At 33.6% G+C, this 15,845-nt stretch overlaps 1 protein-coding gene across 3 annotated transcripts in view; it reads right to left on the reverse strand.

Annotated features, from left to right (window-relative positions):
* LOC129981590 (CD2-associated protein-like) overlaps positions 1 to 15,845 on the reverse strand; it is a 64,239-nt gene that overhangs the window by 23,299 nt on the left and 25,095 nt on the right. For all 3 annotated transcript variants that reach the window (XM_056092494.1, XM_056092495.1, XM_056092493.1), the window contains exon 9: positions 12,527 to 12,642. In XM_056092494.1, the coding sequence (XP_055948469.1) occupies positions 12,527 to 12,642 (116 nt within the window). The remainder of the gene's footprint in view (positions 1 to 12,526; positions 12,643 to 15,845) is intronic.

The raw sequence follows: 15,845 nt of genomic DNA on the forward strand, positions 1-15,845 counted from the left end.
AGTGGCGTAATCTTGGGAAAGTCCCAGAACTTTCTCCAAGTTTCAAGGAAGAACTGGTCTCGGTGATATAATGTTGGGACCATCTGGAGTCTTCTAGAAGATTCCTTTCGTCGCCAAGGTCGCCAACTTTTGTCGCTAAGGTCGGCATGTCAGGGATACGTTTTTATCACTTCGTAATACTGCTCCCCCCCCCCCCTTTCGAAGACTGCACGACCCGGGTAGTCTCATTACATAGAACTATGATCAGTGGCCCGGTACGGAGCCAGCCGATTAATGTGGATGACTTTTGGCTTGGCATTCGGCGACGTCCGTACTCTGTAGATGACATCGTTTAATCTCTTGACAATAGTATAAGGTCCTTCCCAGTTCTGTTGTAACTTCGGACTCAGACCTCTCCGTCGCTTCGGGTTATACATCCAGACTAGATCACCCTCCTTAAATTGGTGGTCGGTCGCTCTGGAGTCGTAACGAGTTTTCATTCGTTCGCTGGCCAGTTTAATTCGCTCTCTGGCAAAAGCATGTATGCTTTCCAAACGCGCTTCTAAATTTTTCATGTACTCATTCGGCGAGGAAGGTGTTTCACTCGGTCGTCCAAAGAGAATATCATAGGGCAATCGCAGCGTTCGACCAAAAAGCATTTCTGCTGGGGTCAGTCTGATCGCCTCATGTTCTGCGCTCCTATAGGCCAAGAGAAAGAGTGGCAGATGTACATCCCAATCAGTCTGATTTTTCGAAACAAATAAAGACAGATTGTTTAAAATTGTTCGATTAAACCTTTCAACCATTCCGTCGGACTCGGGATGCAACGCTGTCGTTCTAGTCTTCTCAATCGCCAAAAGTTTACAAAGTTCAGTAAAGAGCGCGGAATTAAAATTTGTTCCTTGATCAGAATGCAAAATCATAGGCACGCCATAACATGAGATCCAGCTTCGAAGTAATTCTCCAGCTACAGTCGAGGCCTCTTGATCTGGAATGGGAATTGCTTCGGGCCACTTGGTAAAATAGTCCATTAACACCAGGACATACTTATTACCCTTTGTCGTCACAGGAAAAGATCCTAGGATATCCAAGGCAATTCTTTCAAATGGTGCTCCCACATCATACCGTTGTAAACGACCCTTCGTTCTTGTTTTAGGTCCTTTTCGGGCTCCGCAAGCATGGCATTCCTGCACCATTTTTCAACGTCAACGCGAAGTCGATCCCAATAAAATCTTTCCCTTGTTTTACTCGAGGTTTTCATGACTCCAAAATGCCCTCCACTTGGGCTGTCATGGGTCTCTCGCAGAACTTCTGGAATTTTACTCTTTGGGAGAATTAATTGCCATCGGCATGTGGTTCCATCATCACTCTCCTACTTGCGGTATAAAACACCATCTTTCAGATGTCAGGAGTCCCAAAGAGCCCAGTATCGTTTCGTTGCCGGACTTTCCGGAGCGATTTCTCGCCAAGATGGTCGATCCGCCGAATTTAGTTTCTTCTTCAAAATTAGCTTAATAGCGGGATCTTCCAACTGTGCTTTTTGTATCTCATTTGAAGACCAGGGATCCACCGTTGTTTTTGTTAAAACTTTCACAGAAATATCCGTTTCCATTCCGAACTTTTTTTCCGCATTCGTGCAATGTTTGCAGCTTTCCCTACAGGGTCTTCGAGAGAGGGCATCTGCGTTTCCGTGAGAGACCCCTTTGCGATGCTGGATCTCGAATTCATACTCCTGAAGTCTTTGAATCCAGCGACCTATCTGACCTTCAGGTTCTTTAAAATTTAAAAGCCATCTCAAGGAAGCATGATCAGTCCGGAGAAGAAATTTCCGTCCATAGAGATAGTGATGGAAATGCTCTACAGACTTTACAATGGCTACTAATTCTTTACGTGTGACACAATAATTTCTTTCTGGCTTACCCAAGCTCTTGCTGAAGTAAGCGATGACACATTCTTCATTTCCAATCTTCTGGGATAGCACGACCCCTATTCCTTCATTACTAGCATCCGTATCCAATATAAAATCTTTGTCAGTCCGAGGGTAGGTCAAGACAGGGGAAGTTGTCAAAGCCTGCTTTAAACTGTTGAAAGAGTTATCGCATTCTTCTGTCCAATTAAATTTAGATTTAGCTTCAGTTAATTTGTGTAAAGGTCTTGCTATTGTAGAAAATTTTTTTACAAAGCGTCGATAATAAGTACACGGCCCAAGGAAACTTCGAAGGTCATGCACTGTCCCTGGACGAGGCCAATCGACTACTGGCTTAATTTTCTGTGGATCGGCTTTAACTTCCTCTGCTGAAATAACATGTCCGAGGTAAACTACCTGCTTTTGGAAGAATCAGTATTTCTTAGGGCTTAACTTAAGGTTGGCTTTCTGTAGTCTCTGGAATAATTTCCGAAGGTTATTCAAATGTTCTTCAAATGTCCGTCCTACTACTATGATGTCATTAAATATACTAAACAGGCTTCAGACGACAAACAATATAATAGGAAATGTTGGTATCATACACGTTATGGCCATAAAGCTACAAAATGTGTGGAACCATGTTCATATTAGGAAAACTTAAAAAATCGCCAGATGTAGCGGCTGCTGACGATTGCAATGAATTGAGCCGCTTATTTGTTTACGACCGCAAATCCAAACTTCAATTTTTAATAGATAGCGGCTGGGCTTGTTATGTTTTTCCAGTTTCTCACGCGAATTTAACAAAACGTGTACCAGACACGAACTTCGTTCTGTATGCTGCAAATTCTTCAATTATTCAAACTTACGGCACTAACTATTTAACGTTAGACCTTGGCTTAAGGCGGTTATTTTCCTGGAATTTTGTGATTGCAGATGTCTCTCGGCCTATGCTAGGTGCGGATTTTTTAGAAAGATTTTAATTACTAATCGATATCAAAAATCGTAGATAAATTGACAGGTTAACTTCTCTTAAAGTGAATGGTAAAATTTGTAATGGTTCATCAACTGCCTTAACAACGATTTTGGATAATTCGCCTCACCATCACTTTCTGAATTTCCTAACATAATAAAACCTACTCTCAATCTTATATCAGTAAATCATTCTACGAATCATTGTATACTCACTAAAGGACCTCCGGTGTTCAGTAAACCGAGGCGACTCACACCAGAGAAATTAAAAGCACTCAAAGTTGAATTCCAGTCCTTATTAGAACAAGGTATCATACGTCCTTCTAAAAGCCCATGGGCTAGTCCGATACATCTTGTTAAGAAAAAGGACGGCACTTGGCGCATCTGTGGTGATTTCCGCAGATTAAATGCAGTTACAATTTCTGATGAATATCCACTGCCTCATATCTAAGATTTTTCTATGGAATTAAATGGCAAAATAATTTTTCTAAACTAGATTTGGTTAAAGCTTATAATCAGATATCAGTTAACCAATCGGATATTGAAAAAACTGCTGTTACTACACCAATAGGACTATTTGAATTCAATCGCATGCCTTTCGGTCTTAAGAATGCAGGTCAAACATTTCAAAGGTTTATGGATGAAGTGTTGCGCGGCTTAAATTGCTATGTTTACCTAGACGATATTCTTGTAGCCTCTAAAGAATTTCCCACATATTTGTGTGATTTGCGAGAAATTTTCCAACTAGATCAATATCATGTTATTTTAAATATTCAAAAATGCCTTTTTCGTCAAACAGAATTACTCTTTTTTGGATATTTAGTTAGCAAGGAAGGTATCTTTCCTTTGCCAGAAAAAGTTTAAACTGTTTCCGAATTCCTATTGCCTAAGACTGTTTATGATTTACGTCGTTTCCTAGCAATGATTAATTTTTATCATCGCTTTCTAGCTCGAGCTGCACATTTACAAGCTCCACTTTATAACTTAGTTAAAAGTAATAAAAACGAAATAAAACCTCAGTTCATTGGACACCAGATGCACTTAATTCATTTGAAGCTTGTAAAAAAAAAAAAAAAAAAAATGCTAGCTAATGCTGTTTTACTTGCACACCCAAAAGACAATGCGATAATGTATCTTATGACTGATACATCGGATTTTGCTATAGGTGCTGTACTGAACCATCATGTCGATAACAAGTCACAACCACTTGCATTTTTTTTCTCGTAAGTTAACTCCTACTGAAAAAAATTATAGTGTCTATGACCGAGAATTACTTGCAGTCTATTGTGCTGTTCATTATTTCCGACATTTTCTGGAAGGTAGACAGTTCACAATTTACTGTGATCACAAACCACTAACGTTTGCCTTCTGTCAAAAAACAGACACATTTTCTCCCCGTCAAACTAGAATTTTTGGCTCAGTTTTCGACTGATATTCAGTACGTTTCAGGTGATTCCAATGCAGTAGCTGATGCGTATTCTCGTGTAGCTGAAATTGTTTTGCCAACTAAAATCGATTATGAAACTATCTCTAGAGAACAGGAGGTCGATAATGGTCTTAAGTCTATAATAGAAAGTGGTTCAGGATTGAAACTAACTAAAAAACCTATTGAACTTGCCTGCGGATCAAAGTTAATGTGCGATGTTTGAACAGGCACTATACGCCCTTATGTTCCAGAAACTTTCAGAAAAATTGTTTTCGATAGTATTCATTACCTATCTCATCCTGGAGGTAAAACCACGGCTAAATTAAAAGACAGATTTATCTGGCCTTCTTTGCAGAAAGATTGCATCCTATTTTCTAAAAACTATCGAATGCCAAAAAAGCAAAATATCGAGACATTCCATGTCTCCAGTCGGACAATTTCCTCTCGTTTTAGCACGATTCATCCATATTCATCTCGACATCGTTACCACCATCTGATGGTCATACTTACTGCCTCATATGCGTCGACAGATTTTGAAGATGGCCGGAAGTTTTTCCGATGCCCGATATGAAAGTCGAAACGTGTGTTGAAACATTTCTTCAAGGCTGGATTGCAAGATTTGGTGTACCTGATATCATAACTACAGATCGGGGCTCACAGTTCGAATCTGAACTATTTCAGGCATTCACTCAATTTTTAGGATCATAGCGGATTCGAACGACTAGTTATCATCCAGCCTCAAACGGCATGGTGGAAAGATTTCATCGTCAGTTGAAAGATGCTGTGAGATGCTACTGCCTTTTCACACCACGTTGGACGAGTATCCTGCCAATGGTTATGCTAGGTATCCGAGCTAGTCTCAAAGAAGACTTAAGTGTTTTCCCTGAAGAACTACTCTACGGTGAACCCTTGCGTATTCCTGGTGAATTTTTTCGTTCATGTAAAACTAGTCCTGCAATTCCAGAATTCATACGTCGATTAAAGACTAAGATCCAGAGTTTGCAGCCAGTCCCTTCTTCAAAACACGCGAAACACAAGGTGTTTTTGCACAAAGATTTGGCTGTAACGACGAGACTCAATTCGTCGACCCCTTCAACAGCCCTATGATGGACCATACAAGGTCTTGTCGAGAAAGGAGAAAATCTTCACACTGGACATGCATGGACAAAAACGAACTGTCACTGTAGGCAGACTCAAGCCTGCTTACATTTTGAATGAACATCTTTGACCCGGCTGACGTCCTTCCACATCCTCATTTTGAGTATAAAACCAGATATGGACGAGTAGTCCGATTCCGCATGACTCCCCCGGTCGAATAATAACCGACCTTCGGTTTCGAGGGGGAGTACTGTGGGTATCAATGTATCACTACCCACTATGCAATCTGGCCGGCAAGAACTTAATATTTCTTTCTTAACTCGAGAGTCAGATAACTTCAACTTCTTCTGTTAATCTTTTTATTTCTTATTTTTGTTGTATGAATAAATATATTCTTGTTCCTTGTTGTAAAGGCCGTTGCGTCGTTTCTTGAAGCTCTGAACATTTTAAGTGGAAGAATCATTTCATATCCCCCACACATCCATCCTAGATTCAATAAAAATGTATTTCATTAATCGAAAAATCCATCAATTTGTAGATAGTGCATAAAATGCTATTCCCTTGCTGATCTTTGATGCATTTTTGACATAATAAATGTTTTCTTTATGTACAAGCTCATACTGAGCTTTGCCAAAACAAATGTATTAATTGTAAAGGACCCAATAAATCTAGATCACGTTCAGCCTACATAAAGGAATAAAAGAAACTGGAATTGGAATGCAAAAATTATATAATCAGTGGTGTAAAAAAAAAAGGGATATAGATTTTTTTTTAAAAATTCATTCTAAGAAATTTTATCATTAAAAAAATCGACATAAGAACATTAATAGTTTGTTCTTATACTGGTGCTGCATATGCAAATTCAACTAATGGAGAATTTCTATGACCATACATATTAAATAATTAGAAATAGTAAAAATACATCTGCTGTTACTCATTTACATTAACATCGAATTTACAATATCTTCAAATGATGAATGAGAATTTTGAAATAAAAAGCCACAATAGTGAAGATTTGCAACGAAAGTCTATTGAAACCATCATTCAGAATATATAAAAATTAAATGCAAAAAATTTATATACAAATATGTCTCTCATGTAGGAAAAGAAACTTTTCAAAGAAAATGTAAATCAAATTCAAGTATCTCAATGTATTGAGATGTGGGAGGAGGGGGGAGGGATAAGAGCTAAGATGATATGTCACTAGACTAATTTTTTCTGTTATGGTTAGCATTGCTTCTTGACAACTATCGAAAAAGAGAGGTCTCAGTATGACTAAAAGAAGCAGAGATGTTATATTGCGATTTATTAAGGTACTGAACATGTCTTTCATTAATTCAGCATACTACAAATGGTAAGCAAGCATAGGATATTTTGAATTCTAACTTTTAATTAACTTCAGAGCCAGATCAGTGGTTCTAATATACACTTTTTTTTTTAACTAATGTTTCACCCGTAGGAGGACAGCAAGGGTATTTTTTGAAAGAATAAGAAGGAAATTCAAAGAAGCTGGTTTTATGATTCCTGAACTTTTTCTAAAAGTGTATCTTAATACACGAGACCATAAGAATACAATCATTTGATTCAAATAGTTTACAGATTGATGGATACAAAATTTATTCATTTGGAGGCTGAAGACAAAGTATAGTATAACAAAACAAACGAAATAAGAGAATCCAACTGCAACAGAGGGACTTGAATTGAAATTCTTCTGAAAATGTATTTAATTTAAACACATCATTAGAGAAGCTAATAATAATAATTAAAAAAACTGTGATTACTGTGGAGTTGTATTGGAACCTTCAAAATAATCTAGTCAGTACAATCAAAGGGAAAAGAAGAAGAAAGAAACGAAACTCAGATTTCAACTAGAAATATAAAATAAAATTTATAAATAATCGAGCTGATGCCAATAAAGTAGACATTTGGTATAAATTGAGCAAATAAGAAACAGCATGAATTTGCATCAGAGCTTAAATTAACTTATGATAAAATTCAAAAATTCGCCTAAGAAGCAGGTAGCCTTAAAGTTAAAAAAAGGTTGGTGATTTAAAGTAGGTTATGTCTGATGAAAATGATATACAGAAAAGGAACTAATGAGAAAATAGAACTTTGCAGTAGATGCATTTATTATTGGGCAACTAATGTGATGCATTTTGAAACCAGACATTATATATTTGTCTGATATTCAGGATATAATCATTATGTATTCGGATTGTAATTGAGACTTTATGTTTAATGACACACATTCTACAGGTAGATAGATTGGTTTCTTTTAGAAATTTACCAAAATTTTGGATATCAAAAATGTTTTGTTTCAATTTCAATGGAAAGTGAATTTGCAGTTCAGAACTGAAAAGTACAAAATGCATTATTTGGTATACAAGAATTTTAAAAATTATCAGTTCAAAATTGAATTGACAACCAAGCAGCAAACCATTTTTCAAAAGATAATGTTGAAAATACTATATATAAGATATTAAACATAAATTTATTTGAAAGTTATTAGATAATGGTGAATTTCAATTAAAACATTTAAATTCCAAGAAAAAAATTAGGCTGATTCTTTGGCCATATTACACACATGCATACACACAGAGAGAAAGAGATTGCTAACTTTTTATTCTCGCTACAAGGAAAAACAGTACATCTTTTTTTTAATTAAAAAAAAACTCCATTTAAAGCTTTATTTTATTTTTAATCATATGATGTTTCAATTTCATTACAGATATTTAAAGCATATTAATCTTTTCAATAAACATTTTTTTTTAAAGTTTGATATATTTCCCCAATCCGAAAAAAAAAAAAATGTTTTCACATTCACATTAGATTATAATTTTTGGAGTCCAAAATCAAACCTTCACAATCTTAAATATATATATATTTCATATGGACTTAAGGTAGTTGTGCATAGAATTGTACAAAATTACTTCTGCACATCAATACAAATTGCTGAAATCTAAAATCATGTCAGAAAGCTTGATAGCTTACTCAATTAGTAAGTCAATCGCAAAAATTCTAATAAACAATATTCATTCGCTTGTATGCTATTTCATAGGTGGTATTTATGTGTTATGTCATGTCTTATGTATACAAGTGGTAATCAAAATAATAGAAACACCTGTGATTTTTTAATGTGCTTTGTAAATATTAAAATATAATAATATCACTTCTTTTCACTACATAATGATTATAATTAATATATAATGATTATAATTAAAATATAAGTCACCAGTTCTTTTTATAAATAGCAATATATATATTCTGGTAGTATGTGTTAGCTTTATTAAAGTTCTATTATTCTTGAATTTTTTTCAAAAGCCTAAAATGTCGGAAGTCTCAGATTTTGAAAAAGGCCAAGTTGTAGGAGTCCGTCTAGCTAAAGCAAGTGTGACCGAAACATCCCAACTTTTAAGCTTTCTTTACTTTAAGTTTCTCCAACTTTAAGTTTCTAGAGGTGTCTAAAGTCATGACAGCATACATACAATGTGACAAGACGAGCTCAAAAAAGCAAAATAGTGGGCAGAAAGAGAAGCTCATTTGGAGAGTGAAAGAGATCGATGGGTATTAAAGCAGATTATAATGTCTAAAAAGTGAACAACTGCAGCAAAAGTGACTGCAAAGCTCCATACCCATCTGGATTATCCAGTGTCAATTATTACAGTTAGAAGGCACCTTCATAAACAGAATATTTATGGCAGAAAATCAATTCCCAAGCCACTTGTTACAGATTTAATGGCAAATGTCGTCTACTTACTAATCTGGTCAATTGATAAATTGAAGGAAGTAATATGGTTTGACGAATTGTGTTTCACACTTTTTCCTACGACCGGATGGGTACATGTTTAGAGGACATCTGCATAAGTGTATGATCGTGATTGTCTGCTTCCAGCTGTCAAGCATGCAGGTGAATCTGTCATTATATGGGCAGCCATGTCGTGGTTTTCTGCTGGGCTAATCATAACCCTGAAAGGAAGTATCACTGGGGAGAAGAATAAAGAAATTTTAGCTGACCATATAATGATGCAAACTTTGGTTTTCTGCACGAGATGAAATTTTCCAGGATGATAATGCACCTATCCATGCAGCTAGATTAGTCAATCATGGTTTGGTGAACACAAGGGTGAAGTTAAACATCTGCCCTGGCCTGCACAGTCACCCGACCTCAATATAATTGAAACTTTATGGTCTATTTTAGAGAGTTCAATACGGAATCAATATTCTCCACCGGCATCTCTTCCAGAATTTTCACAATATCTCCAGGAAGAATAGTGCAATATTGCTCTAAACACTATTCAACACTTGTATGAATCAATTCCTAGGCGAATCCAAGCTGTATTACGTGCCAAAGGTGGTCCTATAAAGATTCTTTATAAATCTAAGGTGTTTTCATCATTTTGATAACCATCTGTACATTAGATGTGATCTGAACAACACAATTGCAATTAAAATTAATTTTTGCTATTTTATAAAGAAAATATATATGAAGAGTTCCAGCACTAGTTTCACAGAAACAAAACCTTCTTCTGAAAAAAAAAAAACCCAGTAGTTACATTTATTTTAAAGCATGTCTTTGCCAAGTGAGAATATTAATATGGCAACCCTATGTTTTCGTCTCGTGATGAGAGAGATTCATTCTGCTTATTGTTTGGAGAATGCAAGTGGATTCTAATTAGCATAGTTAGCTTGTGTATTGTTTTTGCAAGTTTGTGATCCAAATGTTGTTTGGTAGGGAATCTTCAATATATGTTAATTAAATATATTTATCTATCTTGGATGCACACACGAAACTGCATGAAAAATTAATATATGTTTGAGTACTATATATGATGAATACATAAATAGATTTTATTGATGAATGATGATGTTGTGCCCGTGTTATCACGGAAAAGGAGTGCAGCAGCTTTTGAGGGTAAAGACCCCTGATCATCCGAAGGAAGAAGTCTGACTTCTAGCTCATATGAAGATGACACTCACACATTCGCTTGCACATCCCTTATTTAAGGTGGACTCTTTCATACACCTCACAGATAGAACACAAGGTGAAGAACAACCATGCCCAAACCAGGGACACTCAGATAATGGGGAAGATGGGCTATTCCTAAGCCAGGATGCTGGCAGAGATTTTATTACAAAAACTAATTGGTTTGAATTATGTAAATTTAATACTTCAGAAAATTATCTTTTTAAATAAATAAATTTTCATAAACAAATTAAAAGACATTTTTTAAATTACTATGAAAAAAAGTAATTAAACGCAATTTAATAAACGGTTTTAGACATACTGATGATTTACTTTTGTTAAACATAGATAGTTGTAATAATATAATTGCTATCCAAAAGAATTATATTTAAATTAATGAAAACCAAAGAAAAGCTACTTACTGGCATCTAAAAATAGAAATTTGACTTCAAATAATAAAACTAAGCAATTTCCAATTTCTATTCTAACTTAAACTCTAAAATTTTCAAAAACTCAATTTTCTCACATTTTAACAGGATTAAAGAAATGGATTTGTAATAACAAATTTTTTTATATTTTGGCAACAAAGAATTTTATTATTGTTTAATGATTTTCCTGAAATTTATTGTATCATAGAAGTTTTAACAGGGATGTTCTTATCTATATTCTAATATTTTTCACAATTGAAGATATGCTTTCTTGGGCTTATTCCTCTGTGAATTTTTCTTTCTTTCATTGTGGATTTTATTTCAACTTAATAGATGGCTCTGAGATCTTTCAATTTAAATCACATGATGTTGTGCTTTGACTAAGCATTGTAGACATTTTTCTTCCTTAAATGCAGGAAAGTTCAAATTTTGATAATTTCTCAGGAATAAGTTTAATTTTTCACCTTTTGGTTTTGGTAACTTAATGGTGTTTATTAGTTTATCATTTGAGGCTTATTTCTTGTTTAATTTTCTTATAGTATTTTGCTGTGGTTCTATTCAGCTTTAATTGTTCAGATTAGGATTTGAATTTTTGAAATAATTTGTTCACTAAATAAGTAATTTTGTTTTTTTAATGGATTCCTTTGTCAATGTATTGTAAATACTAATTTTTGTCTTTCGCACATCATAATTCATAGGGATTTTCAGATCACAAGGGATCAATATATTGACAAAAGTCAGATTCCACACAGAAAAAAATCCCTCATTTGAATTCTTGCTTGATGATGTTTTCAAGCCAAATTCATCTTAATTTTTAAAAAATCCATTTTATTCTATTTTAGGCAATTTAAGGTTACTAATTATTTCAAGTTTCGATAATTTAATCTGTATTTTTGATGTAGTAGTATTGGCACACTCTAAATGCAAGATATTTTTGTCCTAAATTCTGTTTTCTGGTCAGTAATTTTTTTCTTAGTAAGTTAGTTTCAGAAAAAGTCCTTTTAACTTTATGATTTGTATTTTCTCAACTACAATATAAATATTTCTTCTATATTTTCAAATATAGAAAACACCTGTAGAATCTTCACTTTTTTGCGAAAGAAAAAATATTTCATTCGATTTTTAAAATCGGTCACTTTTTGTTGTCTTTAAATTAAACATATATCTTTTATGATAATCTCATTCTTCTATGCCAAAAAAAGTGGAAGAATTCACCAAAAATTCCTGATAATATTGTTACATATTTATAATATTACTTCCCTCCAATGATAAAATCAGCACTGAAAGTAGATTTACAAACATGTATGCTGTCAACTTTAAAGCATGTTGAAGGAATGCCATCGATAGGTGAATTATATTTTGAAATAAAATGAGATTAAATTTCATATGAATCAAGCACTTAAAATATCATAAATAAAATTGTTTTTGCAAAAGTATTTGCTTTTTTACAGTGGATGGTTTCCTATACTGATAATTTTTGATACTGATGGTTGATTTTAATAAATTCTTGACAAATTTGCATGGATGTAGATAATACTCAATAGTAGTACCAAAAATGTTACTTCATTGATTATGCAAAAAATTTATAACTATAGTTTTTCACAATGATATCCAATAACAGGCAAATAAAATTTTTAGATCATTTTAATACCTTGAAAGGTAAATTTCCATTTTACAATTATTACAATATAGTAAAAATATCAGTTTTTTAAAAAAAAAATTTGATCTAATAAAGAAAATTAATAATTTAAACTTACATTTTCTTTCAGAAAGATGAAAGAAGGTGGTCTTCTGTTTGGGGCTTTAGCACGATTAGCAGTCAGGTGAACAAGTTTCTTGCCACTGCTCTCAATTAAATCAAATTCTGTTTCTTCTGAAAACACACACAAAAGCATTACAGGACGAACCATTAAAAATAACAATAGTAATAATTTTTATTACTTTCAGAAAATCTCATAAAAAAAGAAAAACATTATTTCTTACACCTTACAGAAATAATTTATAAGCAATTGTATTCCCAAAATCTTGTTGTGGTTGTTTCTAATGGCATTTGCCATGGACAAGCTTGCAGACGAAAGTGATTTTAAGCTAAGGGAGCGTCTCTAATTTTTAGTAGCGCCAACTAGGGCCAAGAGTACGTCTTAGCTACTCATGCATCTCATTCACTTGCACAACCCCTTTTAACAAGGGGGCACATTCACACATCTCACAGATAGAACAGATGAAGAACAACCATGCCCAAACCGGGACTCAAACCCAGGACTGCCAGATCACAGGAAAGACGCGCTACCCCTATGCCAGGACGTCGGCTCTCAAAATCTTTTTATATCAAATAATATTGACTATTGGCAGATTTTGGCAACATGAGACACAAGAACAACTGCAATGTATTGGATACCTGAAAAGATTTCACCATTGTTAACATATGGAAAGAAAGTTTTGAATTTAGCATTCAAGTTGTATTCATAGCAAACCCATCTGTCATTTTTGAGTCTGTGGCGGATTGTGATGAGCAAGGATAGAACCAGGAACCTTGAGGTTCACAGACAAGTAACATGACCACAATACAAAAGCAATTGCTCGTGTAACGTAGCAGTTAACTGGTTTATAAGCTTTTCCTACAGACTCTCCCTCCAGTGAGTCGGAGGTGAGATGAACGATATGGCTGTTGAGTGGTGATGTTTTAGCTGATGAGTCTAATGTGCCTATACCCATTTGAGTAGCACCAAATGTTATGGCGAGCATGTGTGGGTGATTGGTTGTTGTTGTGCCAAGTGAGTATAACAGCTTTGTGTTGCTGCGTCAAGTGAGCCTGATGACTTTGGGTTGCTATGTCAAGTGAATCTGATGACTTTGATTTACTATGGGTAGATGACACCACAAGTCCATGGTTACTCTTTGATCAGTTTCTGATAGGGAAAATTTCTTTCTGATGGTGAAAACATGCACAGTGCAATGAAAAATATTAAAATAATAATTCTGAATTTATGCTAGTACATATAGGAGAGGATATCGAAATACTGAAAGCGTTTCTTAATACCTGCAAATCTTTACTTAAATATCATTCTATCTATACCTTGAAAATTATTTGTGAAAGAATTTAAAAATTATTCTTTAAAAAACTCATATCATTATTATATTAAGACAGAAAACGTTTTTCTTGCAATTTGTATATATTTATTTGAACAGCAAAATTTGAAGTTATCGAAATAATGGAAATACCTGTAAATGAAAAATAACAGTGACATTTAAGAATATCGAACATAAGCATTTAACTATAATCCTACCAACCATTTTTTTTAATGTAAGAAATTTATATCATGGTTTTATGAAGTAGCTTTAGTAAAGTTTTATATGTCTTGAATTTTGTCGAAAGCATAAAATGTTAAACCTCACAGACTTTAAAAAAAGCTGAGTTGTAGGAGTCCTAGCCGTAGCAATTGTGACCAAAGCATCGCAATTTTTAGGCATTTTTTGAGATACAGTGTCTAATATCTTAACATGTTTATTAGGGGTTCAGCAGGAATATATGTTAATTTCAGATGAATCATTCAAATATAATTTCATGTCCATGATTCCACCAAATTGACAGACATTACAGGATATTATTTTAATTGTCTTAAATTCTGCTTATTATGCACAGGAACTTTTTTAATGGAGACCAATTTAATTTACTTTTATATTCTGATTAAAATTTTGATTGGATTTTATCTTTTTGATTTAATGCATTTTAATGTCAGTTATAATAAACTTTTTATTCAACTTAAATCTAAAGTCTGTCTGTGAAATTGATATTAGTGCTAACGAAAAATACCAAAACTAGGATAAGATGCTTGCAATCATATAAAATAAATGCAATTTAAATGTAAAATGTTTAATGCACTTACCATTAGTTTTATAAAATGTTTACAGTATGTGAAATTTCAAATAATTTATGTCTCAGTTTGTGAATGACTGAATTGAATTCAATTATGCAGGGTTCAATTTTCATAGTGATTGAAATTAATTTTAAATTATATCTTGCTTTCAATTATTGAAAACATTTCACCTTTTGTAATTAATTTTTTTACACAAAATTCTTATGTGCATACAGTTTCAAACCTGCTTTTTATTGAAATTGACATTTTTCTTTAAAGAATACTGCTCAAATTATGTACTTAACTATAACAGGAAAAAAGTAATCAATACACTCTTCTTTTTGATTCCGCAACAATGTCACCAGAGACAAATAAACTTTAAGATGCATAGAAGTACACTAAAACAAAAGTTTAACATTTACAAAAGTAGGTAAGCTACAATTGCTGGTGTTGAAATAGTTACTGCCAAGCAACACGAATTTCCTCGATTTTCATAAATCATTGTTTAATTAATAGACTCTTCTCATTTTATACAACATCTTGAAACAGTATCAACAATCATCCTTTACGTCACCTTCAAATCATTTTCATTTGATATCCATTTTGATTTTTTTACAGCATTATCAATAACCTTTCTTCCAAAAATAAATTAAAATTTTTTTTAGCTACAAAAAAAAAAAAAAAAAAAAACTATTTTTTGGTAGCATTCACTTATTTGAGGCCTTGATCAATTTATTTTCTTCTAATTTTTATATAGAGCCAAAGCTTTAACACACACACAGAAAGAATTTTAAGAAATGGTTAGTCCTAAATGAACAGTGTTTAAATTAGAAATGAAAAGATTCATAAGTGATTACAAAGAGAAAGTCAATCCCCCCCTCCCCCCAATGTAAAACAAGAAGGACAATGGCCATTTATAGAGTTAAGTTCTGTACATTCCCGTATAATGGCAATTCTCACAGACCAGGTTTCTCTAAAAAAACCCTCAAATCTATAACTAATTGAAGTGATGAATTGGATCACAAAAGCAATTGAACAAACAGCAGAGGAAGGGAAAACTATGAAGGCTTCTCATCTTAAGGATTGATAGTCTTTGAATTATATGTTATTGTTTCAATCCCAATGAAACGTTCTTTATGATTTCTTTTATTTTAATAGGATCAAAGTAACAAGAATCAACATTTGAACATTGAGGTAAACACCAGTCTTTTATTATTTC

Source organism: Argiope bruennichi, chromosome 8 (assembly GCF_947563725.1).
Source record: "Argiope bruennichi chromosome 8, qqArgBrue1.1, whole genome shotgun sequence".
Taxonomy (NCBI): domain Eukaryota; kingdom Metazoa; phylum Arthropoda; class Arachnida; order Araneae; family Araneidae; genus Argiope; species Argiope bruennichi.